We start from the raw sequence: 25,531 nt of genomic DNA on the forward strand, positions 1-25,531 counted from the left end.
AAATCCAAGTCAAGTTGCAAATGAAAAAAAAAAAAGTAAATTGTTTTTATTTTCATTTTGTTTGCAATCGAATATATTATTACATTCTGCTTCTATAATCTATATGTTTCTTTTAGAAGATAGATTAACTAAATATGGATTGATTGTATATTATGGAGATAACGAGGACGTTAGACATTACAATTTACTCTTTTGTATTTATGTGGTGAGTGATAAAGCCTTCTAGAAAAACCACTTAATAAGATTTCTTTTTTAATTTTCTCGTAAGTTTTAATCCTTGACTTAAAATATCAATGGTTTATTTTGTACAAGGTTTCATGAGATATCAATGCTCTTCTTTAGAAACTGTAAAGACACCAATTAAAAAGCGCAACGAGTTGATCTTTGTATTTTTCAACATATGTTGATTCATTGTGGTAGAGACTATTTTAGGTAGATAGATACTAATATTAGTGAGATTTTGTATAGAGTGTCTGGAGCTCTAGTAAATAGTATAGTCAATAGTGGAAGAAAATCGATTAAATTTTATTTAGTGAATAACCAAAAAAATATACCAAACAAATCTGAACATTGCATTCCATCATCTAACCTCGGTCTATGAGTTTGTATTTTTAGTTTGTAATTTTCAACAACCCTATAAATAATCAAAATACTAAACGAGTATTTTATGTCTTCAGAAACATGTCGCAAACTGAAAATTACATACTTTTATTGTTGAAATATATTTCACTAATCATGTGTCAGTGACTCGTGATGTACAATACGTATAAGTTATTTATACTATAAACATCTCCGGCATCAATTTTTAACTCGAAAATCTCATGTCTGATAAAAACGAAAATAACTAATTAGATCAACTAGTCTCTTCTATATAATTTAAACCGTGTTTTTTGGTGTGCCATTAGTCTATTAGAGGTTAAGTTGTCCACAAATAACTCGAATAAAGTTTACTGTCGACTCTGAAATGAATCTTGATTCAAAATGAAAGGGAGAAGGCAACATCTAGTAGAATTATGTTGAAATTCTACATCAGAAATATGAAAGTGACATTGACTATTTCTTTAATGGTACATGTTAGTTTACTTTTAGGTGGACAATCTTTAAGATTCTAACTATTTTCAGAAGCATCCGCTTAATGACAATACGAAAGTTTTTGTATGAACATCAAGAATAGCATATGAATTGGATATTTGTAGTAATAAACATCCACACCTAAAACTCCATCATAGAATTTTCACCGTTAATTTGTAACCAGATAAAGTCATAACTTCAAGATTGTCTACATTTAGAATAAATGAGATTTTGACATTTTTATCCAGATTAAAACTCAGTTTATTTGGAGAAGCAACAAAAAATGAGTTTAATTTGATTTTTGAAACCGCGTTCTGTTACATAATAATAAATTATATCTGAAGGCAATACATCTGCAAAATGAAAATAGTAACCGTATTTACGTAACTTTATTTGTAACCTCATATAGATAATATTTTATTTTATTATTTTCGAGCCTATTAGTTTTATATTTTGTAGTTTCAGAAACTTAGAACACTTCTAACGTAAAATTCTAGACATGAGTATCTTAAACTAAATGCAAATGTGTAGTTACTATAATATTTATATTTAATTATAATATTTTAAAAATATTTTACTCAAGACATTTTGATGTAGAATTCTCTTAATTTGACATATTCAAAATAACAAATAGTTGATATATTTATTCTAATGTATTTTGAGAATTTTAGTGAGATATTATTTAATACGATGTTGGCTGTTTAAGTGTTTAACTAAATTTAGCAGAACGACTACTATATAAATCGAGAATGAAACTATATTTTTGTTTTAACGAAAACAAATAAATAAAAGAGGAGAATGTGAGAGTGTGAAAAAACAAGCGGAGAGTAGTATCTGAACACTGAACACTCGAGGTTGTGTCACTTGTGTGTGGTGTCGGATCGCTGGACTTTCTGTTGGACGCGTGTTTTCCAAAACTGCGTCAGTCTCTCGCGTTTTGGTCCTTCCTTTTTCATATTTTCCCTTTATTTTCTTTTACAAAATACGTATTTAAAAAAAAGTATTTATACATACTTCTAATAGTTTTAATTGTAGTTTGCAAGTTATACTAGATGGACTCATTTTTTGGTATAAGCAGCTGTCTAGTGTTGGACATGAAAGTAATCGTAAAAAGTTGATTAGTTTAAAATTTTGGATGTCTCCATGGACTCATAGCATGATTAGCTCTTTGCTCGTAGCATTTCATCTTTTTGTTCATGTTTGTGTTTTGTTGTTACCAAAAAAAAAAACCATTTTGTGTATCAATGATTTGAATTATATTTACACGTGGGGAAAGTGGTTCCTTATTTATTTTTGGCTCAGTAAAGTGGTTAGTTTTAGATAAAGTCACGTGTCAAACACTTTGTCGTTTCCTCATCACACTAAACTATAATCTGTGTACTATAGTGAGATTGTGATACAGGTAGTGTTCATGATTATATATGTGTTGGACCGTGTGATGCGACGAATATGGTTTTCTTTAGTGATGTGACTACCGACTAAAGTAATCTAGTCAATAATCTCGCTTGTGCTAATAAGCTCAATTCTTTAGGCCCTTTTTTGAAACACAACTTTCATTAAAACTTAACTTCAAAGACTACAAAGGAAAGAGGGAATTAGGCATCCTCTTGAAAACAAATCATAAACTAAAATGGAAAATGATAACAAACCGGATAAGTCTCCATATGAAGTTGACAGCGAATTCAAAACAAAGTCTGAATGCGTCGAAGAAGCTACAACAAAGTCGGATAGCTGAGAAATAGTCACAAGTGACGTTGAGGGACAACCCTCACCAACGAGAAAAACCGAAGTAGTCTCGATTGCACTTTCTGGCCCCGTACAGACCGCTACGCAAAGTAACAAACCGGTGAGTAAGTTGAAACAAGGACTCAGCAGAGAATCCGAGAGAGCATCTCTGTTCATAGAAGGGAGGCATAGTTGTGAAAAACTCTCCTCGTTTGAGGAGGATGATGAAACCCATACCAGAGTTGGTGAACCCACATAAAAATTCTTCCAAAAGAGATGATATTGTAATAATCTCAGCTTATTGATCCCGAAGAATCCATCGAACATCTTTAACATGACCAAAAAGGCCATACCCACAACTATATATCGCATGTTTTGATTTGAAAATATGGGCTTTAGGTTTTTGGTAATCACCTTAGTAGCTTCGAAAAAAGAATTGGGCCAGACCCACTTAGGTACATATCTTTTTGGTTCTGAAGCAGTCGCCGGCAAAGTTCGAGACGTTGTTGATCGAAATTGAAGGTCGGAGATGGTGCAGTAGACGTCGACTGAGAGATAGATGGTACTCACCGGCGGAGAGACGAGCTCACCGGAGCAAGCTGAGTGACCATCGAACCCAGATGTAGAGAGAGACGTTCGGTGATGATATGCAGATCCTCCGTTGAGGAAGAGGCACCCAAGGGGAAATGGCAGCTCACTAGGAGGAGAGGAAGGTGAAGATCTTCCGATGAGATTCGGATCTGAGCTTGAGTTGCCCTGCACTCTGGAGCCATATGAGTAGAAAGGAGCGACATGCGGTAGTTTTGCTGTCTCACTTCCCGGAGATGGAAAGCAAGAGCTTGAGCGTTGAGAGCTTAGCTCCATGATAAGTTGAAGAACGTGGCTAAGGTCGACAGTATAGCTTTTCTGTCGACAGTCAGAGTGGAGTTCACCGGAAAACGTTCCCGTGAACCGGAGAACAACGGTGGTGAGAGAATCCTCTCGACTCATCGCTGGAGAGCAGACCGAGCAAGTAGGAAGAGCCGTCGGGAGGACTACATTGAAGACGAGGAGCCGAAGCTCATGTCTCCGACAAAGGCTCCGTCGGGTATTCCTTTCTTCGGTTTGCAAAAGGCTACGACTCCGTAGCATCTGAAATTTGAAGTGAGCAGCGAACAGTGGAATGAAGGCAGAAGACAGCGTCGACGAGAGAGACCAGCGCCGGCGGGAAAACGCGTCACCGGCGCCGGAAGAAATTGAAATTCGGTGTACCTCGAGCTCCGTGCCTGGGAGCGTTTAGGGCGAACTCTTTTCTATTTCAATTCTTTAGGCCCATTTGTTCGTTTCTTGGGGTCATCAGTTTTTTTCTTTGCTTATGTTAAACTTCAAGAAGGGCGAGAGAGACCTGGCAAGAAGGGCGACATCTCCACCTGGATCCGTCTGAGATGACAAGTTGCAGTCACAAACCCCGACCAAATAAACAAATCACTTAACTCGAACACAGTTTTGTCGAACTTTGGGCCTAAAACCCTTAAAAGCCCAATTTGACATTCTTTTACCAAATTTTAAAAATAATAAACGTATTTCATATCACGCCGGCGGAGCCTATAAAATTCCACCATTTCAAACTAACTTTAACATTATAGTTTCTCCATGAAATAAGATTGTAATCCTTCCTTTTCCTGAACTACTCTTCCAAGACTTTTGAGAATGAGACTTCGATTCCATCACTGTTTTCAAACATTACATACTTTGATAACATTCGAGACTTTCACAATGACTAATCTTCAACATCTCATTTCAGACACATCTTGACATAATATACCAAACCAGAACCTAGCAAAATAGTACTAATGACCAAATGTCAAAGATGAAGTCTCTTATAAGGTGAAGTATCTATCTCTGCGAATGCAAACTCTATTTCAACAGTCTTTGTTGATTAATCTGGCAATATCTCGAGTTTCTCAGACAATCTTATTTCAGCAGTTTCTAACTTCAAGATGATGTGAATGAAACTACATATGTCATATACTATGTAAATGGAGTTAAAAAGAGGTTTATTTTTGTATGAAAAAAAGTTGAGAGAGGTTTATACATTACAATTATAATCTAACTATGGAGTACCCGACATTGTTTAGTAGATATGCATGTTTTGATAAAGATCTAATGTTAATTCAATTACTCACTGGAATGCATTCAAGTTTCAATTTGTTTTCATCAAACTCAACAGAAAACGGGATTTGGAGGTTGAGCACCGAATACGTTGAATACGATTACCATTTACCAGTGATATGAGATTACGTGGGATATGTTATAGTTTTGCAGATTCCGTATTCAAAATTACAAACATAAAACTAAATATATAACAATTAGCTTTTTGGTGTAAGTATAACAATCAGTTACCTTAAAATTAAGGGATAATTTGAAAATTACTCTATTAATAGTTCACAATTTGATATCTACACTTTCTCTTATTATTATTTTGAAAATTAAACTTTGTTAGATATTAAAAGAAATTTTTTATCCAAATTATTATTTTAATAAATAGAATATAAATCAGAAAATAATAATTATAATATTATAATTATCTATCTATACTATTATAATTGAAGTACATGTTTGGACATCCCCTTGGTTTTTGCTAAATATTACACTTGTGACATTCCTTTAGTTATGTCTAACAAATTAATATTCAAAGCAATTACGAGATATTCATAAAGCTATACTGATTTACTTCCCTTTTAATAATTTTGATATTAATTTAGATCAATATTGTTTGCATTTAATACTTTGTGACATCAAGTTACAACAATACAACTTCATGTTTTATACATTATCTATGTAGACAAATTTAAACTTCATGTTGAATAGTATAGTTTATATGGGTACTCAGAATTGGCTTATATGGCTATGTTGCACCCACAACTTTCAAGGGATGTGGGTTCGATGCTCCACGATTCTGAATTTTTAACACTATGTTTGTTAGTATTAATCATTGTGCACCCATTAAAAGAAAATTCTGGATTCGAACATATCAATGAATATCTTATACAAACATATTCATTCTTGCTACAGGTCTCTATCAATTAAGTTTTAAATGACTACTCAGATTTGTTATGATGAGTTTAAGAAATCAAATTATACTTAAGAACATTAATGAACAGTTGACAAATCTGTGATGAATGAGAAGAAGAGGAAAATCTAAACTAAAAAGAAAGAGAAAATGCTTTACAAAACTGAAGAATAAAAAATTACGGATAAGAGTACGCTTGTTTTCTTTTTCTTCGATAATATTTTGTAGATAATATTCTTGTTAAACCTGTTAATTTAAATACTAAATAAATTATAGGTGTTAAAAATTTTTTGACAACAATATTAATTATTCAGATAGGATCATTTAGTAAATTTACATATACAAAAGTCTATTTTTCAAAAAAAAAAAGTAATGGTGTAGTTTTCAAATTTAAATCTCATATAAATGTATTTCTTCAATTTTTTCCTAAAATTAACCAATTTATTTTTGAAATTATATATTATGTCTTATAATTAAGTTTACTCTTCATAAAATAAAATTAAGAAATGTCTAAGTTTTCTCGGTAGTCTTTTTACGCTTTCCTCTCTGTGAGTTTTGGTGGTAGTAGTTTTGATGATTCAATGGTTTTATTTATTTTATAAGTTTATATATTACGTATACATATTATTTTTTGGTCGCTAAAAATTCAATTGTGCTGCATAAGTTGAATTCAACGGATTAAATGGCGTCGACACCTTTAATCTTTGGAATCTGGATTACAGTTGTCAAACGCTTTTTAAGTTTTCTTAAACTAGATTTATAAATTTTGTTTATAGTATTATAAGTTAAGAGATTGTGAACCAAGAGAAGAGATGGTGTTCATTTATTTATAGATATGAGAATGCCTAACTTTAAAGAAGCATTTGCAATGTTCCCACAACTCGTCATCCACTAATAATTGATCAGATACGTATTCGTAATTTTTATTAATGTAAAGAAGACAAAACGAAAATGGGTTGGATGATGATTTGGTAATTGGTTTAGTAGTATCCTAGGTAATAACCCGCGCCTTGCGCGGAATGTGATTATTAGTTTTGTTATTTTTAATAAACAAAAAACAAATCTATTTAATCTGGATATCGGTTCGGTTTTAAGTTATTTTTTTGTTTTTAATCTCCTAAAATATAACCATTATTTTAAATTAATATTTATTTTGGTTTATTCTGTTAGAACGTTTGTTTTTTAGTTTTTTCGATAAAATCCAAAAATTATTATTATTTATTTATTTTCATGTTATAAATTTTAGATAATCGTCATGTTGAACCAATGGTTTCATAGTTTGTAAATGGATAATAGTTCAAGAAAAAAAATTATTTAGACAAATCATTTTACTATAATTTGGTCGGTAGTGAAAGAAACATTAAGAAAAAAAATGTTTCAACTTCCAAAAAAAATTGATACTTCACTAGTGGTAAATACTTATACAGTGTTCACATCAAGGTGCACATGTATATGTATGTAAAAGTATATAAAAATAAATGATAAATATATAAATATATTGTTAATTAGTATTAAATAACATTTTTGTTCTAAATAATACATGAAAGATAAAATTAAAATTAATTAAAAATTAAAAAGGCTTTGACTCTGATATCCGAAATGATTTAGAATTTTAAAGAATATCTGATTTGATCCGTAAATAAAATAAAATTTAAAAAATAATTGAAAATTTTAATAATAACATTTTATTACAAAAATAAAATATTATTTAACTTTTAAATTTTAATACCTAATATAATAAATTTAATCCATAAAAATATTGTAAAACTTATATAAACTATAATATATATAACATATATATATATATAATTCTGTACATATATGTATATATATGCATATAACAGATCAAATTTGATATCCGTTTCTAAAAATATTGGTATTTGTGATTTGTTTTTTTTAATTGTATTTTAGTAGTTGATTTGCTTCGTATAGTTACGATGTCCATATTTTTTTGTTCAAATCAAAACGGATAACGAATTGAATCAAAACTTATAAATATTTTGCCCAACTTTATCCGTAAACAATAAAAATAATATATATATATATATATAGTTTAGCTTTTGATTTGTTATTTGTTTTGATTCGAACCGAAAAATCCAAAGTTTTATTTGAACCATGCACATAAGTTTTATATTAAAAAAAAATAAAAAAGTATATAGTGTGAACACATTTATGAATATAGTGTGAACGCGTTAACATATTTATTATCAAATTATTGTGAGGCTGCCACGTGTATATTATAGTGTGAATGCATTTATTACAATGATTCTTTAATATAAAAGGGATATCGCATTTATGTCGTGTCATTACTAGTTATTCCACTAGTGATAGTGTTTTCGGTCTTCCTCGATTTTATGCTTCTTTCATCAGGTTAATGCAAAGTGGACCAGACAATCTTCTTTCTTATGTCACTTTGCAACATAATGTGATATTTTACGTTTGGTTAATAACACTCGGATACACATAGCCATGAATTATCTGGACTTCATTATATATTAGTTGGATTTCAAATCTGACTTGCTCATACAGTTTGTATGAATTCTGATTGGCATGAGTACTTCTAGCTAGTGCTTCGACGACCAGGCCATATATAATATTACACTATAACTATTCCCCCATTTAGTTACTTGTCTTTTTTCATGATCTCAGTAATTTTCTTTACACTTTGATAGTCTTAACTAACACTTTATTTTTATAATAAAAGTTAAGTATATATATAAAAGACATTGGAAACTATAGAGATACCAATGCAATCACATAGAATGTAGAATATGCCATAGAGATAACATTTTGATTCTCATATAACTGTCGATGATATATGTAAACATATAACAAAATCTTACGTAATTTATCATCAGATACGAGAAAAACACATGAAAAAGGTGCTTTAAATTACGAATATTCCTCCTCAAAAATATATCTTAATCAAGAAAAGTTTGTGGATGATTACACATAGACGATAATACTAGACGTAATTACAAGTGTTTTAAGTCCTAACATTTTCATCCTCATGATTAAATTACAATAACAAAAAAATTGAAATATGTATCATATAATTTTGGCTAACGCCATCAGCACAAATAATCAATACTTAAGGCAAGTTCATGAACAATAACAAGTTGTTTTCCTAGGTGGAGCCAAATATATAGTAAGTGCGAGTTAGTATGGAGATTTCATGTGTGAGAAAACATTATATGTGTCATGGTATCAGACGAAAGACGTGTTTTCTAGTTTTAACACGAAAGACGTGTTATATGCGATTAACCTAACTGAGGCTAGTTATGATTATGGTGCTACTCGTAATCATGACCCTAGTCCATTAATAATTTTAATCAAGCAGAAAATGCGCAACATAGCGGAATTGTTCTTCTTCACAAAAGAGTATAATACATATATAACTTAGTTTAGTGAACACGCCGACTTTTCTTTCTGTAGGGATAACTATTTATACCAATATATCACAGAAGACAACATTTATGAATTTTGGGTTGTATTTGATATATAGTTCGGGAAAGCTAATGAGAATATGAACCTAGGTTACAAGAGAAGAATTATATATTCACATTCTAGAAAATAGCTAGGTAGGAGCTAAGAAAGAACGTTATGTACATCAAATATACAAAAATATACAAAGGTTTCTACATCCTGATAGACCTCTCAACCCCCACGTAATGTCTTAATCCTACTATTTAACCCACTTTCTTCATGGCCTCTCCGGATGATCGCACCTATTTAATATACTAATCTTCTTTAATCATGATTAATATACTAATGTTTAATGATCCAATTGCGCACCACCCTTTTTAGTTTTGTAGTACCCAATAATCTAAACGGAAAACTTGAGTAAGTTCAGTCTTCCATTAATTGTGCAAACCAAAATAAAATTAAGTGATGAAAGTTTACATTTTATTATCAAGAAAAAGAGGTCTGCGTTTCTCATAAGTAAGTTCCTTTTTAATTAGAGGTTAGATTTGGTTGTTTGAAATAAAAGTTTTTTCTAATCTGAATTATCAGTTAATTTGATTTTTATACTGTATTTATATATAACTATTTTAGTTTACTGTTTTGATTAATTTTTCACTAATGTGGTTAAAGATTTAGAGTTCGAATCACAAAATACAATTTAGTATTATTTATGTAGATTTATCAAAATAATAATATATGGTATTTTTATGTAAGTAGAACTGTGATACATCTTCATAAAATAATTTTGTGTGTCATGTATGAATCCTCAAAATATTATAGAATTTTTTTATTTTAGAATCGTCGATTAATGATCCTCATAATTTGTAACAAAATAAAAATATAGTTATACATATCTATTTAATTCAAACTATTTCATGATTGGTTTAAATTTCTCTTTACACTATTCACTTTCTTTTTGGTAAAGAGATCAAGTGTACATCAACCACATAATATTATATCGTAAGCAGTGTATATATCTTATGGCATACCGATACGTAACGTTCAACTACTTACGGATGAATACGTTTTCTTATACAAAGAGAGTTTCTTCCGAAATTCAAACTCATTTTTTCATGTATTATTCGGCCAGTACCTACAACTAATTAAACCGAACACTTTGAAAGCGCGATCAAACAAACGTTTGATGAGTTTTGGAACCCACATGCATTGTTGACACATCAAAGAGTTAATTCAGTAGTTTTGGCCATGTGTTCTCTTTACGCATCATACGTTCTTTTCCTTCTCTTCATGCCTCATTTATATTCTAACCGTAACTTTTGTCGACGTTTGTTATATTTATTTTTCAATACTTTATATATTAGTGGGTACAAAAGAGTTACGTTTGTTTCAAAAAAGAAAAATGAGTTACATTTGTGGACAAAAAGATGGAAGAGCATTACAAAAGAAGAGAGGTTTACACACCTTTTTTTAGTTAATGTTTTGGTAAAGAGTTACATACACCCCTATAAACGTTAATATTTCAATAACAAGTTCTAATAATTTGTAGATGTCTTATTGGTCCAGTGGACTAAGAGTTCACTAAATATTTTACATTAAATCTGAGGTTCAAATCTTACAGAATATGGTTTGTTATCATCTATTTAGATTAATGTTCAGCTGTCAGAAAAACTGTTTAGCGTGAATCTTTATATAATGGTAAGATTATTCGTTGTAAATTAGTTGATATAACGATTTTTTATAGTTTGTAATAGAGTAATAATAAATTATGTTAACAGGTTTAAATATTTTTTCTTTCAATTTTTAATTATATGCTCAAGCTAATGAATTTGCCAATCAGACGCAACTGATAATATAGACACACAATTTAAGAAAAAGTTAACTGAGCTATATAAGAAAAATATCATGACTCATTACCCACAATTGCTTTTTATTTGATTGTTTATTCGAGAGTGATGAATAAGATACAAAACGCTGGTCGACCATGTGTATATAAACGGTCGCTTACTTAAAACATATCAAACCAACAAAACAAGAAATTAAAAACAAGATTATTTTACACCTGAAACAACATAAAAATATGAAACCTTCTGAACAAGAAGCTCCCAAGCTTGCGGAGACACTATCAAACATATCAAATGATTCATCAGCATCCGAGAAAGGAGAAGCAACAAGTCAACAGCAATCCAACAATGGGTATGCACTCACAGTTGATGAGGTGATCGAGCAACATATAGGAGCACTTGGGTTTGCTCAGATCATGCATGCTCTCTTGGTCTCTATTGCTTGGACCTTTGATGCTCAGACCACTCTTGTCTCTATTTTCTCCGACGCTCAGCCTGCTGCAAGGCTTCTCGCAACTGGAGCCATCGTGGAGGGCTCTTTGATGTGTGGAATGAGTACCAGCGAGTGGGAATGGGTCGGAGGAAAGAGCGACACTATTGTTTCTGAATGGGATCTTATATGTCAACATAAGTTTCTTGTTGCTCTTCCATCTACTCTTTTCTTCATCGGTTCTCTTTTCGGTATGGCTCTTAACCCGGTTTCTAAAATTCTGTATTTTACAGTTTGGAGAGTCTTACCATCCCTTTGGTTTGGTTCAGTTGGGTTCAGATTTTACTCAGTTTTAGAATAACTTTTCATATAATTAAGGATAAAACCGCCATATTTGTTTTTGTAAATCTACCAACCAATTAAAACACTTTCTTACCTTCCATTTTAATTTTTAGTTTTCTAAAATTATTTATTTTAATTCTAATTTTCTGTTGATTAACCCGTTAGAATACGTGAAAAGTTAACCATAAATATATTTCCAGGTGTGGTACCAAGTAGTAAAAAACAGTTGCGTCCAATGATTGAATTCAGTTCGGTCGGTTTATGTGGTCCAAAAATATTAAATCAGTTTATAACACTACTCTTTAAGTAATTCTCATGTTGGCTTTTGTTTTCTCCGACAGGTTCTGGAGTTTATGGATATCTTGCAGATTCATGGTTTGGTCGGAAAAAGACACTATTTCTCTCTTGTCTACTAACCTTCGTCACCGCTTTGGCCATCTCCTTTGCCCCAAACATTTGGGTTTACGCGTTCTTGCGTTTCGCCAACGGGTTCTTCAGATCAGGCATCGGATCTTGCTGCATCGTGCTAGCCACCGAGGTCGTCGGCAAAAAATGGCGTGGACAAGTAGGCCAATACGGTTTCTTCTTCTTCACGTTAGGGTTTCTATCTCTGCCCCTCATGGGTTACTTGGAGAGAAAGTCATGGAGAAACCTATACAGAATCATATCCGTTTTACCACTTGGTTACGCTCTCTTTCTCTTGCCTTTTGCTTACGAGTCTCCTCGATGGCTTCTCGTCAAAGGACGTAACAAAGAAGCGATGGTGGTCTTGAAGAAACTCGCGAGGCTCAACGGGAAGCAGCTCCCAGCTGAGCTTAGCTTGGTCGATCCGATTCAAGGACGAGATGATCAAACCTCGTCCTCGGAGAACTTTTGGAAAACGAAGTGGGCCGTGAAGAGGATTGTGATGGTTATGATGGCTGGATTTGGAAGTGGTTTTGTTTACTATGGGATTCAACTAAACGCTGAGAATCTCAACTTCAATCTCTACTTAACCGTCGCGGTGAACGCTATGATGGAGTTTCCTGCGGTTTTCATAGGAAGTTTCCTCCTCGGTGTCATGAACCGTCGTCCACTGTTCTCAAACTCATCGTACCTAGCTGGAATCTCGTGCTTGCTCTGCGCGATTCTCTCGCTCCAGCGTGTGACCAAGGCCATGCCTGTAGCCAAATGGCTGCAGCTTGCGGTTGAGGCGGTTGGTTTCATGGCGTCCTCGACGGCTTACGATGTTCTATATGTCTATGCGGTGGAGCTGTTCCCGACGAACGTGAGGAACTTTGCGGTTTCGCTTCTGCGTCAAGCGTTTATGTTGGGAGCGTCTGCGGCTCCGTTGCTAGTTGCGTTGGGAAGGGAGAGTGCGATGATGTCGTTTATTGTGTTCGGCGTTGCGTCTGTGTTGAGCGGTGTGGTTAGCCTGTGGCTAAGAGAGACGCGTAACGCTCCGTTGTATGAAACGCTAAGGCAGCAGGAGAAAGCAGAAGAGATGGAGAACAGAACAGAACACACTTGATCATTTTAGTGCTGGTCTTATATGATGTTTTTATGTCTAATAAATGGGAAAAATGTAAAATCTTTTCGATTTACCAGCGCATTGTAATGCAACGTTGATGAAATGTTAGTCTAAATTAATCAGAACCAAGAATCAGTAAGGCTACGTTGCAAGAACTGATTGAAAAGACAGAACACAACTCATCTGATGGTAAAGCAAAAAAAAAACGATCTAACCTTAATAAAAAGGAACATTGGTGTCTGGACAAGTGATAACAAAAACACGTCTTTCTGTTCGCAAAAAAAAAAAAGATTTAGAGAAAACAAGAATCTGAAAGGTGCTCAAAAACGGTGGAGCGAAGAACTGGTAAGCTCTCTTAAGAAGCAGTAGCTTTGGGCTGAGCAGCTTCTTCAGTAGCTGGAGTCTCGAAAGTCTCTCCACCTACAAGCTCTGGAACATCGTCATCATCCTCTTCTTGGATAGTTGCTGGAATATCAGCTCCACCTGGTGTTTGTTTCTGGAATTGCTCTGCTAGCTTCTTCAGGTTCTCCAAGTTATCAGTCCCTGAAATAATCAGAGTAAGATATTGGTTTAATACAAAGGATCATTAGTTAGGAAAAGGACTTGGAGAGTAGCGTGCATACCAAGTTGGCTGATAATCTGAGGAAGTATGTCTTGCAGTTCTACAAGAAAATTCAGATTTTGAGATTAGAATATGCAAAAACAGAGAAAGAGTATGTCAACAATGTGGATACAAAAACACTTACTTTTGGTCTGTGGTGTACCGCTCACAGCCCATGTGTTAGCAGCAATAGAGGCTTGAACTGTAATAACAACATAAAAATATTAACCCAAGTGAAGAGATTTATAATTTAAAAAAACGAAAAAAAGATTGGAGATTTTTTTACCTTTAGGGTTAATGAACTGAATGACAACATCATCTTTAAAGATGTTAACTTCCTCAATACCGGGAATGGAGTTGACTCCAACTCTCTTAAGAGTGCTCTGGAGCTTCTTGTCATCGGTCGTGTTTGTCTTGTGAACAGCCTTCTTCTTTCTGAAAATGACATAAAACACAAATAAGTTTAGCGGACATAAACATTGTCTAATGCTGAACTGAAAGTAAAAGAGAGTTAGATATACATACCTTCTTACTGTTCCTTTGCCGCCAGTGCGGACAGTGTTAGCCATCTTCATCAACTTCTCCCTATTCATCTGTTGTATCAAAACACACACACACAAAGGTGAAACCTTTAATCCCACAAATGTATCAAAGAAGACAATAACTAATCATGTCATCATTGTCTAATCAATTAGATATATGGAACACACTATGATTAGGAAACAAAGCAGCAAGAGGAACAAAGGTTGCGTCTTTACTATACATTCCTTGATATTATCAGACAGTACTTTTAACATTTATTTAACCTGTCGGAAAGACAATAAATCAATGACACAGAGAGTAACACGAATCAATAAAGAAAACCAAATGAATCTAGAAAAGAAAAAAATGAAACTGATCTTGACCACTTCAGCTAAATCAGAAAGCTTAGATTACTGAAGTGAAGCTTACCTTGTTATTCGATTTCTAGGGTTCTTCCTCCGACGAAGGGTATAAGAATAATAAGATAAGAAAGAGTGAGTGAGTGAGTGAGTGAGAGAGAGAGAGAATTCAAAGCGGCGGTGGAGGGTTTCGCCCTTTTTAGTAAATGCAATGCCTAGCTAATCTCCGTACCGCTCGATATGGGCCATGGGCCTAAACCTATGGCCCATTTCACATTCAAATTTTTTTTTCTTCCGTCACTACAAGAACAACAGTAAGCACATTTGGAGTTAGGCAGAATAAGGTTTTGATTCTTAGGTAATCATGTAGATCACTCTAACGAGAAGATTATATGAATAGTCCCAAAACTTTTGCCAAAAATAATATATGAGAGATCGCGTTACAAGTCCTTTCTAAAGTAACAAACACATTTTGATCACAACATCTCGTTTGTTCTTTCTCTTAAATCTTTTTCTCCATTTAAGCTTGGAACTCTAGGAAGAGCTTAAGCTTCTGCAACAACATCTCGCTCGTTCCAAAAACCGGTTTCTTGCTTCCGATCCAATCCCTACCAAGAATCTCGGTTCTGTCGCTGCTGACCATCTCATCGCGGAACGTGGAAACAATCTGGTACATCGATACCCTCAAAACATCCGAGACTGCGTACGCGTAAGAGTACAGCGCCCCACTTCTCTTCTTGATCGGCTTAACATCTTTTCTCACCATGCTAGAGGTCGCCCATTTGATGCTAGCGGGTCCCAAGAGCTGCTGCGGTGATTGCAGATTGTTCTTCTTCCCCATGAACGTTTCAACAGCTAGCAAAAGAGAGAGGAGCGTTGAGACGACGTCGGCGTTTGCTCCGGAGAGCTGTGCTACTCCGAGACTGTCTTCCTTGTGTGAGATTGAAGTGAGGGATGCGGCTGTTTGAGCACACCATGCATATAGCTGCATGTACCAGATAGAGAGCGATAAGTTTTGCGTTTCAGATACAAAAAAGTGAATTGTGTTTTTACCTGGAATGACTTGAGTGATTCGCCAAATTTAGGATCGATGTATGATTCACCTATTTCAGCAAAGGTGTGGTCTATCCCAGCAGCTAACTTGGAGGCAAGCTCTTCTAAAGGCTTCAAGCATAGAGTGATGACTCTTTTGTAAGTCTCGCTGGACTCCGCGAAGAAAGCAGCGCGACGCCAGGTGTCGACATTGTTCTGAGACACCATGTAGAGGTCAAGGTACGCGAGATACTGCTCGAGCGAACCTGGAGGACTCCCTTCTAAAGCAGCGAGAAGAGGCTCGCTTGGATTTGTTTCTGCTGCTGCAGATCCTTTTGGAGGAGCAAAACCAAAGCGTTTTGTGTGCAGAACCTGGAAAAAAAATGTCAATCACAACAAGCCTCTTTTTGTATGTAAGATCTGGAAGCGTGGCTAACATTTATGGTTTCCTTTCTCAGAGAAAGTCATTCAAAATGTCAATGCACTAGGCAATGAATAATAAAAGCTAATTCAGGACAAGTAAACAATCTGATGAGTAATATTCTTGCCTGCCTCACAAATCACAATGTTGAAAGTAGTGAGTACATACAAAAGGCATGGTTCTATGCATACTGATATTAAATTTTTATTAGTTTGATCATACACATCTATAGACACAATAGTAGAGGCAGCAAGTGTATTTGAAATGAAAGCTTAAACACTAACTCCAAAACAGCTAACTTGCAACTGGTTTTCAGATTCTTCACAGTGGTGTTTTGCAACACTTGAGTAACATTGAGGTCCTAACTCTTCTGCAATCTACATATTACCTAGACTAAGTTCACTAAAACGTTACAAGGATCTCTATATTACATCACTAAGCAAAGCAAATACGCAAAACAACAAAGACAAGTGAAAGTAGATGAATCACAAACCTGATGAATATGGTGAGTCACTTCCCAAGAGAGGATCAAACAGAAACTCCCAGCATAAGAAATAACCTGCTCACCCAAGAACCTCGAAACCGACACAAGCCCACCAGACCAGTCTAGCAGAAACAACAGCATTACCGTCGACAGTACATAAAGCACACCCGACAGCTTCAAAGCTTGCGTTAACGCCGAAGGGAGACCAATCTTGAAGCTGTAGAACGGTGGACGCTGTTCGAAATCAAAAACACAAAGTAAAGAATCAGCAGAAGACAACAACAAACAAATCGATGAATAAATAATCACAAAACCTGAATGATTGGGAACTCTAACAGCCATCGCTGCTTAACCACGAAGAGGACCGCGTAGAGCAAGCCAGTGACAAACCCTCTAAACCCTACTCTCCCAACGACTCCCGTCTCCAAGCAGAACACAGCGGCGGAGCAGAACCCGGCGAACCCCGTGGCGGAGACGAAGAGCGCGATTCGTAAAGAGACGCGAGCGCGGCGGCGGAAGTCCGGATCGGAGAGGCGGCGGAGGAGGCCGAGGGCGAATTGGAGAGGGGAGAGAGGGGAATCGGAAGTCAGGGAGGAGAGGAGCGCGAGGGAGATGGAGAAGATGAGGTTTGAGGCGTGGAAGACGAGGAAGGTGAGGAGGAAGGAGGCGAGGGAAGTGGCGGAGAAGAGGAAGAGGTTGAAGAAGAGGAAGATGGCTGTTGATGGGATCGATTGCCAGATGAGGAAGGCGGCGAAGCGGTGGCTGACTACCGCCTCTGGCGCCGGAGGAGAAGGCATTTTTTTGATTTTTAATTTATTTTGAATTGAGTTTTTTCGTGTCTGAAGTTGAGAAGTGAGTGAGAGCTAAGGAAAGAAAGAGAGAGACGGAGACGAAGCCGACCCTTTTTTGGCATGGATTCGCGGTGCGTTTTGTTGACGCTATTAGTACAAGGCTTTTATTCAGCCCATTGGGCCTTGTTCAGCCCATTGGGTCGATTTATGATTCACTATATGGTTATCATTTTGAATCCAAACTTATTTCAGATTTTGTTGTTAATACTTCGAATTCATATATTTTATATCATGAAATTAAGTATTTATTTTAGATACTATTTTTTCTTAGTTTTCAAAATTTTCGTATATCAATTCAGATTCAAATCTGATTTGAATTATACCCGGATTTCCAAAATACCATCATACACATATTGGGTTGAGTACTGATTCAAGTTTTTCAGCTAGGGTCTCCAGTTCAGTAAAAGTGTTCATGGCAAAGTGAGAGATATTCCCTGGTGTTTTGATATTCATTTTAGTTTCAAAACTTCAAATGCTTTCATATTAGTTACATTTATTTTTCGTGATCTTTCCACTACACGAATCTGGTATTATATAATCCTTCATCATAGTTTTTGTTTGTTATAACTTCTCACAAAAACAATGCTTTCCAAATACTTTTATAAAAGAAAACAAAATAATACAGCATATCTTGTTCATGGAGTTATGTTGCATCAAACATGAGTATAATGTAATTCCTCAGGTACAAGAAAACAACCCAATGTAGATTAAAAAAAAAAAAAGAAGCAACTCTTAAACCTCAAAGATAGATAAATCACCTTGTAGTGACAAAGCCGATTGACCTGTGAGTCATGTACATCACTTACTGGCTGCACAAACATTCTCCAAATACCACTCATAAGTCTGGCGAAGCCCATCTCTCAAAGAAACCTTCGGCGTCCACCCCAAAGCCGCAAGCTTCGAGCTATCCATCAGCTTCCTCGGCGTCCCATCAGGCTTCGTACTATCCCACCCAAGCTTCCCTTCAAACCCAACAACCTCTTTAACCAACTCAGCCAACTCCTTAATCGTCACCTCTTGCCCACTCCCTATATTCACATGCTCCAACCCACTGTACCTCTCCAACAAGAACACACACGCGTCAGCCAAATCATCCACGTGCAAAAACTCCCTCAACGGACTCCCACTCCCCCACACCACAACCTCCTCAGCTCCACTCACTTTCGCCTCGTGAAACCTCCTCATAAGCGCAGGCAACACGTGCGAGTTCTGAGGGTGAAAATTATCGTTAGGTCCGTACAGATTCGTCGGCATCCCCGAGATCGCGTCCCATTTGTATTGTATCCTATACGCCTGGCAGGTCTTGATCCCCGCGATCTTCGCGATCGCGTACCACTCGTTGGTCGGTTCGAGCGGGCCGGTTAAGAGAGCCGATTCGGGGATGGGCTGGGGAGCGAACTTGGGGTAGATGCAGGAGGATCCGAGGAAGAGGAGCTTCTTGACGCCGTGGAGGTAAGCGGAGTGGATCACGTTGGTTTGGATCTGGAGATTGACGGCGATGAAGTCTGCGGGGTAGGTGTTGTTGGCGTGGATCCCGCCGACCTTGGCTGCGGCGAGGATGACGTGGACTGGCTTCTCTTGTGCGAAGAAGGATTCGACGTCGGCTTGGCGGGTGAGATCGAGCTCGGCGTGCGTTCGGAGGAGGAGGTTTGTGTAGCCTAGTTGATGGAGCTTGCGGACGATGGCGGATCCGACTAGGCCGCGGTGGCCAGCGACGAAGATTTTGGCGGATTTGTCAGACATCTCTGCGATATAAGCGAAAAGGTCACAGGTTCGATCTATATCAATGTCAAAATCGGCGACATATTTTTTTTTTAGTTTCAGAATATTCCGTTGTAGATTCCATACAAATGTTGATAGACTAATGATTCGATTCAGATAGAGAGGAAAAGGGACGTACCTGAGCCGATCGTTTCCGCCATTTTCGAGTCGTGAAAAGTTCAAAGAGACGAAAGGTTGTGGAAAAATCTGAGAGATCGTGAGACGAGTTTGGTCAGCAGTTAAGTTTTTATTATATTTTAGGAAATTGAATTTCTGGAGATCTGAAGCAGTTGACTTTCTCTACCAAGGTAACGTAGTATGAGGCGTTTCGTTTCAGTATGGACGGATCCTAATCATATCGGCCCATAACAGGCCCATCTATTTGAACCGAATATTTCCAGTTCGCATTTATTATACGTGGAAACTCCCATGCACGGTAGTATTATTCTTACCTACCAATCGTTGACCACAAGTCCGCTTATAACAGTCAAAAACTGATTTGGATCAGGCTAATTGATTTTGGCGTCATAGCGATTTATAATTTTTATTTTATTTTCTAAGCATCATGGTGATTATAATTTTATTTCATTTTGTCAGCATCATAGCGAATTATTCTGTGAGTTTCATGATAGCGATTAACATTTAACAAAAAAATCTCTACCGTGTTCAGGTAAATGTTAAGCTAATTGGGAAAAGAAAACAGATAAGAGATATTTTATTCAATATGTAATCTTCAAAGGAAAACAATGCACATAGAGGTTTTATTATAAGTCAAAGCAAACATCGATCGAGTCTTGTCCTCCCACACAAGTCTCACATAGTCTTGGACGAAATTTCGGTAACGTCGGCTTTCTTGAACACAACCAAGAATGGCTCAGAGGTCAAAGCCAAACGCCTAACGCCGATTTCATCCACGAATATTCCTACATTTCTGCATCTAGGACAGCCAGTCTCAAGAGCGGGAGGACAGACCACAAACTTGTAAGCATCATCTCCAGATTTCTGAATCTGGAAGAAACTCTTCCCTGAGTCTTGTGGACCAGCCGTCACGAAGTACTTCTTCCTCTCCTCGTCGAACTCACCGACTTGCCAATATGTTGACTGGATGCAGATCGTGGCTCTAACGACCGTCTGGATGTTAAGGTTCATTGATTCGGGAACGAAAGCAACTTTGATCTTCCAGTTTGAGAATTTTACGGGAATACCTTGATCGACCTCGGATGATTCTTGCACGATATCAAAAGGACATGGCTTACCACCGCGGCCGCGTAGAGACAAGCCACCGCCTTGGCCGCGGATTACGGGGAGAACATAGTAACTGTCGCGGAACATAAAGTCACCGTCGATGTCAAGAACCGCGCCATTTGTGCTTGTGGCTAAGACTGCGGTTAAGGCAAGAACGAAGTAAAACGTAGGACTCATGGTGTTTGTATTTTTTAGTATTTCTTGCGATGATCTAGGTGCTTGGTGGATGAAGAAAATATGAGTTGATTGCAGTTTATTTATAAACATACAAGTATATCCAGTGGTGACTGGATGAGGCGGCTTTAATGTCTAGTGGAGGCTTATATATTAGCTTGTGAACTATAAACTCAATATTTATATGATACTTGAGAAGACGATCATATCTTCCTATATTCTGCGCTAGTTTCTTTAATTTCTTTATTATCTATTTTTGTCAAGCTCGATTGTTTTTCTCTTGTTTTTAATATTTCATATTTTTCTTTCGAGTTTATCTTTCAAAAGAATGAGAACTGATTCCAAAAAACTTTTTAAAAGATTAAAGCATTCATTTGATTATTTTACTCTTTCTTTTGTCAACATTTTACTTCGTTTTATGTTACCTTTTTTACAATACAAGTGGCAAAGGGCGCAGACGAGATTTGTTTATGTTCTTTTTAGTGTCTATTGCAGCTCAGTTTGACCAAACCAACCAAAATGAACATGTAATTGGAACTTTGATTATAATCCATAGTTGTCATCTGTTTGTCTTTCTCTAAGCGAAAATAGTAGACAAATAGAAAAATACATATATTAAATTGGCCTTTTTAGAAACCCAGTAGAATATTCTCCTTTTTCAATATTTATTTCAAATTTGCAGTTATCCTTATTGTAACATTCTTAGTTTCTATTATCATCGCTTAAATATGTTAATTAAATTGAATCATTTGACTTCTTTGTTTATCGGAAACGTTCTAAATTTATTTTAAAAACTTAGTTATCCAATTTATATAGATGAACGTAATAATACTATATATTTATAATTAAATTTTTCTAGTTTAAAATTATAAATTTGAGAAAATTTTATTGCATAGGTACTCATAGTTTTGAGAACCTTTTTAATATTTAGATTATCATTTCTTTCTTTAATTTTTTTTAAGAACTCGTCGTTCGTATTAGGGATGGGATCGAAATGCTTAATGATGCTTTAATCAATCCACCAGTAAGTGAGTGTGCCCTCATAAATTTTTTGATTAATCGTCAATACTTGATTCGTGGTCCGTACATGGTATGTTTGGGTGTTTTCTCAGGCATATATTTATTATATGCAATGTAAGTTCCTTATAGATAAAAGCTTTATTAAACTTATTGACAGGTTCTTGAGCTCCCAACGTGACTTAATATTTTGGAGATGAAAATAAATGATAATACAATTAGTTTAATTTCCAAATATGTTTTCAGCAATTTCTCTCGATCATATACATATGCATGAACCGATCGTCGTCTGTAAAAGTTGTGTGGTGCAGTGGTGTTATATAATCTATTTTGATGTGTGGTTATTGGAAAAGAAACATGTTTCTGTTTAATTTCCAAGTTATGTGAATCTTAAACTAGAGAGAGAACTGAAAAAAGAAACAAAGGAAAGATGTTTTATTCCATATATGATGATTGATGAAAAAAGAAAACAGTGAACACAGACAAGAGTTTTATTATTAGTAGTAGGTTAAAACTCTTATCTTCTTGATATTGTATAGTCTTTGATTTCTCTCAGATAATAGACATCGTCTTGGGCGAAGTCTCTGTCTCACCAGCTTTCCTGAACACAAACGGGAATGGCTCAGATCCTACAGCCAAACGCCCAACGCCATTTGCGTCCCTAGCTATCCCAACATCGTCGCAACCCCCATCTCCAGAACAAAACGTAATTTTGTAGCCATTATGAAATCCACCAGTTTTCTTGATCTGGAAGAAACTCCTTGAAGAATCTTCTCCAGGCTTAGGGCCAGCCGCTATGAAAAAAGTCATAATGGGCAAGTGAGACGGAGCAACCCACCAGTAAGTTGACTGGACGCAGATCGTAGCTGCAACATCCATCTCGATGTTGAGGTTCTCTGATTCGGGAACGAATCCAACTCTAGGCTTCCAGTTTGAGAATTTTACGGGAATACCCCTTTCGACCTCTGAATCTTCCTTCTGGATATAAAGAGGACATTGCTTGTCATCAAGGGAGGAGAGAGTCAGGCCGCCACCTGTAGGGCCCCAGATAGCGGGGAGAACGTAGTAACTGCTGCCGCCGAATATGACATCACCATCAGTGTCGAAAATTGGTCCGGCGGCGTTTGCAGTCGCGGCCAAAACAGCGGTTAGGGCAAGAAGGAAGTAAAACACAGGATTCATCCTTTTTTTAGTTTGTGTATGATAAGATTTGAGTGTTACTGGATGCAGAAAATGTGAATTCATGTGATCGGTATTTATACACGGAGGTACACTGGGATTTGAGTAAGATGCCTATCTTTTTTAATATTCATGTTTCCTCCACTCTCCTCCTTACACGCTTATTTAATTTGTTTGATTATTTACATATGGTTTATCCTGATCTTGGACTGTTGGTTAACGTATATGATTATGTATGTTCAGTTGTTCACTATACCTCTGGTTTTTGATTTAACCGTCTTCAAACAAGGAGCACCTAAATGTTTAGTGCTGTAGCTTCTGTTAATTTTCTTGGTTCAGTTTGGTTTGGTTCGAAACTGAGCTTCCTGATTAAATGTTTGGTTAACGTTGATAGTTTCCACACATGTTTTTCGATTCTTGTGATATAAGCGCACGTCTTTACAAGATAAGGATAACAACAATGTTAATTAATAAGGTAAGACACCAGCTTATAATATCTAAGTCATTTTTGGCCTCATCGCGTTTTCATATACTCTTCGTGTGATTAATTTTATTAACATCTTACTAAATACATAATTTTAGTTAGCGATGGACGTACGGTTTTCGGGTTCGAATCCGATTCAGTTATTTTGGCTCTTGGATTCATAGGTTTTAGAGGTTTAGGATCCGTTCAAACATTTAAAAAATTCAGTTTGATTTTGGTTCGGTTATTTTGGGTTCTGCGGGTTCGATTGAATAACACAGTTGAGAACCAGCTAACATCCGAACTAATTGCGTATTCCATTCGGTTCTAGTTCTATTCTGGTTTTTTGATTAATTAGGATTGAAAAATTAAAAGAATAATAATAAAGATGATGTTATATATTCAATATGTTTTCCTAAATATAGATATAAGTTAAATTCAAGAATATGTCACACACATTTATGAAGATTTTTATAAATATACATAAAAATACATTTAAGGAGTCTAGTTACATGTTTATGTGGCATTCCTAATGTTTCTTTGTAAAAGTTCAGTAAAACATTATACACATTCATAAAAGTCTTCTATTTATCAATAATTTTTTTTTTAAAAATCATTTTTTATTATTCAGTTTTTAATATTTTTATTTTAAATTTTTAAAAATATTTAAGAAAAAATTATAAATAAGAATATAATTGTCATTTACCCCTTTAATAAAACCTAAGTTTGTTAGCTTAGGAAGCTATTTAAAGAACAAAAACTAAAAACTGTTACTTAGTAAAGTTGGTTAAGAATTATTTAATAAAATTAAAAATTATTTAATCATTTAGATAATTATTAAATTCTAATATTTTAAAAGACTGTATGTTTGTATTTTTTTCAAATGATACACTACGATTTTATTAGATTGTAATCTTAAGAAATTGTATGATTAGCTTTTCTTTTTGAGCAACGATTAGCTTTATAGTTATTTTATTTTAGAAATATTTTTTATTTTTTAGTTGTATTAGATGACTAATTAAGTTGTTATCTGATATATTATAGAGTGTTAATATAAAAATTTAATTTGGTATTGTCACACGGTACATCAAAGCTAAGTCTAGTTATGCTTCAATTTTAATAATATTGTTGTCAGAAATATTTTGTAAAAATGATATTTAGTTATTGTCCCTTCGGAGACATCCAATAAAATTAGAATGATATAGAGAATAGTAGTATGGCCTTTGTGCAAGGATTTGCCACGCAAATTGAGAAATGATCCAAATTTCCGTTGTAAAAAAAGTGGTCTTTAATTATTCTAGAGAAAAAGATTAGGATAGCATAAAACCAAGTTTTTGTTCTCAAAATAGCACTCAAGGCTCAAAGTCACAAAAATAGGTTTCATTAAATAGGTAAATATACATTTATACCCTTTGAGTTAATTAATCCAAACTTTAGGGTTTAGAGTTAAAGGGTGGGATTTTAGAATTAGAGTTTAAAATTTATAAAAAATAAATACTAAAATAAAAAATAAAAATTTTAAAAACAGTTTCAAAAAGTATTTTTAAATTATAAAAAGAAAATTTGAAAAAAAAAATAAAAAAAATTTCGAAAAACAAAATTTCAAAAAAAAATTATAAAAATTTCGAATCTGAAAACATATAATCTGAAACTATAAAAAAAAATTCTTTTTCACTTTTTTATTTTTATTTTATTTATTTTTGTTTGTTTATTTAATTTTAAACCAAGGGTATTAGAGATATTTTAGCCCTTTAATGAATGTCATTTTCGTGACTTTCTCCTTCTAGTGTCATTTTTGAGACATAAACTTCAAAAGTTGTTATTATTGACAATTGCTCATTATTTTATTCAATTCTCTTTTTTTTTTATAAAATATTTTATTCAAATTCTCTTAAATTTAAACACGTTAGAAAACGTCGAGAAGATGATCTAGTATAAACTCCACTTTCCAAGCACGATTCGATAATTGTTTATTTGTCTTTTTCTTTAATGGTCTAACTTTTACTAATAAAATGGGTATGTGAT

General features: G+C 35.0%; 6 protein-coding genes and 1 non-coding gene across 7 annotated transcripts; 2 read left to right on the top strand and 5 right to left on the bottom strand.

Moving 5' to 3' along the window:
- The first annotated feature begins 8,066 nt into the window (after window positions 1-8,066).
- On the top strand, window positions 8,067-13,519 carry LOC103831804 (organic cation/carnitine transporter 1). The gene is made up of 2 exons (XM_009107726.3): window positions 8,067-11,796; window positions 12,229-13,519. The coding sequence occupies exons 1-2, from the start codon at window positions 11,352-11,354 to the stop codon at window positions 13,395-13,397; spliced, it is 1,614 nt and encodes a 537-aa protein (XP_009105974.1). The 5' UTR covers window positions 8,067-11,351; the 3' UTR covers window positions 13,398-13,519.
- A 62-nt stretch (window positions 13,520-13,581) lies between these two features.
- Window positions 13,582-15,105, bottom strand: LOC103831803 (nascent polypeptide-associated complex subunit beta). Its single transcript, XM_009107725.2, has 6 exons — window positions 14,950-15,105; window positions 14,524-14,591; window positions 14,285-14,433; window positions 14,144-14,200; window positions 14,021-14,059; window positions 13,582-13,940 (listed from the first exon to the last, which is right to left on the bottom strand). Exons 2-6 carry the CDS (start codon window positions 14,589-14,591, stop codon window positions 13,753-13,755), a joined length of 501 nt encoding a protein of 166 aa, XP_009105973.1. The 5' UTR covers window positions 14,950-15,105; the 3' UTR covers window positions 13,582-13,752.
- A 162-nt stretch (window positions 15,106-15,267) lies between these two features.
- Window positions 15,268-17,860, bottom strand: LOC103831805. Its single transcript, XM_009107727.3, has 4 exons — window positions 17,131-17,860; window positions 16,826-17,050; window positions 15,933-16,283; window positions 15,268-15,864 (listed from the first exon to the last, which is right to left on the bottom strand). The coding sequence occupies exons 1-4, from the start codon at window positions 17,611-17,613 to the stop codon at window positions 15,400-15,402; spliced, it is 1,524 nt and encodes a 507-aa protein (XP_009105975.1). The 5' UTR covers window positions 17,614-17,860; the 3' UTR covers window positions 15,268-15,399.
- A 390-nt stretch (window positions 17,861-18,250) lies between these two features.
- Window positions 18,251-19,802, bottom strand: LOC103831806 (GDP-L-fucose synthase 1). Its single transcript, XM_009107729.3, has 2 exons — window positions 19,568-19,802; window positions 18,251-19,412 (listed from the first exon to the last, which is right to left on the bottom strand). The coding sequence occupies exons 1-2, from the start codon at window positions 19,587-19,589 to the stop codon at window positions 18,466-18,468; spliced, it is 969 nt and encodes a 322-aa protein (XP_009105977.2). The 5' UTR covers window positions 19,590-19,802; the 3' UTR covers window positions 18,251-18,465.
- A 321-nt stretch (window positions 19,803-20,123) lies between these two features.
- Window positions 20,124-21,030, bottom strand: LOC103831807 (kunitz trypsin inhibitor 4). Its single transcript, XM_009107730.3, has one exon. It carries the CDS (start codon window positions 20,938-20,940, stop codon window positions 20,242-20,244), a length of 699 nt encoding a protein of 232 aa, XP_009105978.1. The 5' UTR covers window positions 20,941-21,030; the 3' UTR covers window positions 20,124-20,241.
- Window positions 21,031-22,277: 1,247 nt separating this feature from the next.
- On the bottom strand, window positions 22,278-25,051 carry LOC103831808 (kunitz trypsin inhibitor 4). The gene has a single exon (XM_009107732.3). The coding sequence runs from the start codon at window positions 23,107-23,109 to the stop codon at window positions 22,417-22,419; it is 693 nt and encodes a 230-aa protein (XP_009105980.2). The 5' UTR covers window positions 23,110-25,051; the 3' UTR covers window positions 22,278-22,416.
- Window positions 24,673-24,775, top strand: LOC117127040. The gene has a single exon (XR_004449798.1). It is a non-coding gene; the product is annotated as a U6 spliceosomal RNA (small nuclear RNA).
- Window positions 25,052-25,531: the final 480 nt, after the last annotated feature.

Source organism: Brassica rapa, chromosome A07 (genome assembly GCF_000309985.2).
Source record: "Brassica rapa cultivar Chiifu-401-42 chromosome A07, CAAS_Brap_v3.01, whole genome shotgun sequence".
NCBI lineage: Eukaryota > Viridiplantae > Streptophyta > Magnoliopsida > Brassicales > Brassicaceae > Brassica > Brassica rapa.

Coding starts and splice junctions, on each gene's coding strand:
- LOC103831804 (XM_009107726.3), top strand. CDS start 11,352: ATGAAACCTTCTGAACAAGAAGCTCCCAAGCTTGCGGAGACACTATCA. Junction 11,797..12,228: donor CTTCATCGGTTCTCTTTTCG/GTATGGCTCTTA, acceptor TTTCTCCGACAG/GTTCTGGAGTTTATGGATAT.
- LOC103831803 (XM_009107725.2), bottom strand. CDS start 14,591: ATGAATAGGGAGAAGTTGATGAAGATGGCTAACACTGTCCGCACTGGC. Junction 14,201..14,284: donor TCAGTTCATTAACCCTAAAG/GTAAAAAAATCT, acceptor TTGTTATTACAG/TTCAAGCCTCTATTGCTGCT. Junction 14,060..14,143: donor CGGTACACCACAGACCAAAA/GTAAGTGTTTTT, acceptor ATTTTCTTGTAG/AACTGCAAGACATACTTCCT.
- LOC103831805 (XM_009107727.3), bottom strand. CDS start 17,613: ATGCCTTCTCCTCCGGCGCCAGAGGCGGTAGTCAGCCACCGCTTCGCC. Junction 16,284..16,825: donor TGACTCACCATATTCATCAG/GTTTGTGATTCA, acceptor TTTTTTTTCCAG/GTTCTGCACACAAAACGCTT. Junction 15,865..15,932: donor AATCACTCAAGTCATTCCAG/GTAAAAACACAA, acceptor TGGTACATGCAG/CTATATGCATGGTGTGCTCA.
- LOC103831806 (XM_009107729.3), bottom strand. CDS start 19,589: ATGGCGGAAACGATCGGCTCAG. Junction 19,413..19,567: donor GGCGGAAACGATCGGCTCAG/GTACGTCCCTTT, acceptor CTTATATCGCAG/AGATGTCTGACAAATCCGCC.
- LOC103831807 (XM_009107730.3), bottom strand. CDS start 20,940: ATGTTTATAAATAAACTGCAATCAACTCATATTTTCTTCATCCACCAA.
- LOC103831808 (XM_009107732.3), bottom strand. CDS start 23,109: ATGAATTCACATTTTCTGCATCCAGTAACACTCAAATCTTATCATACA.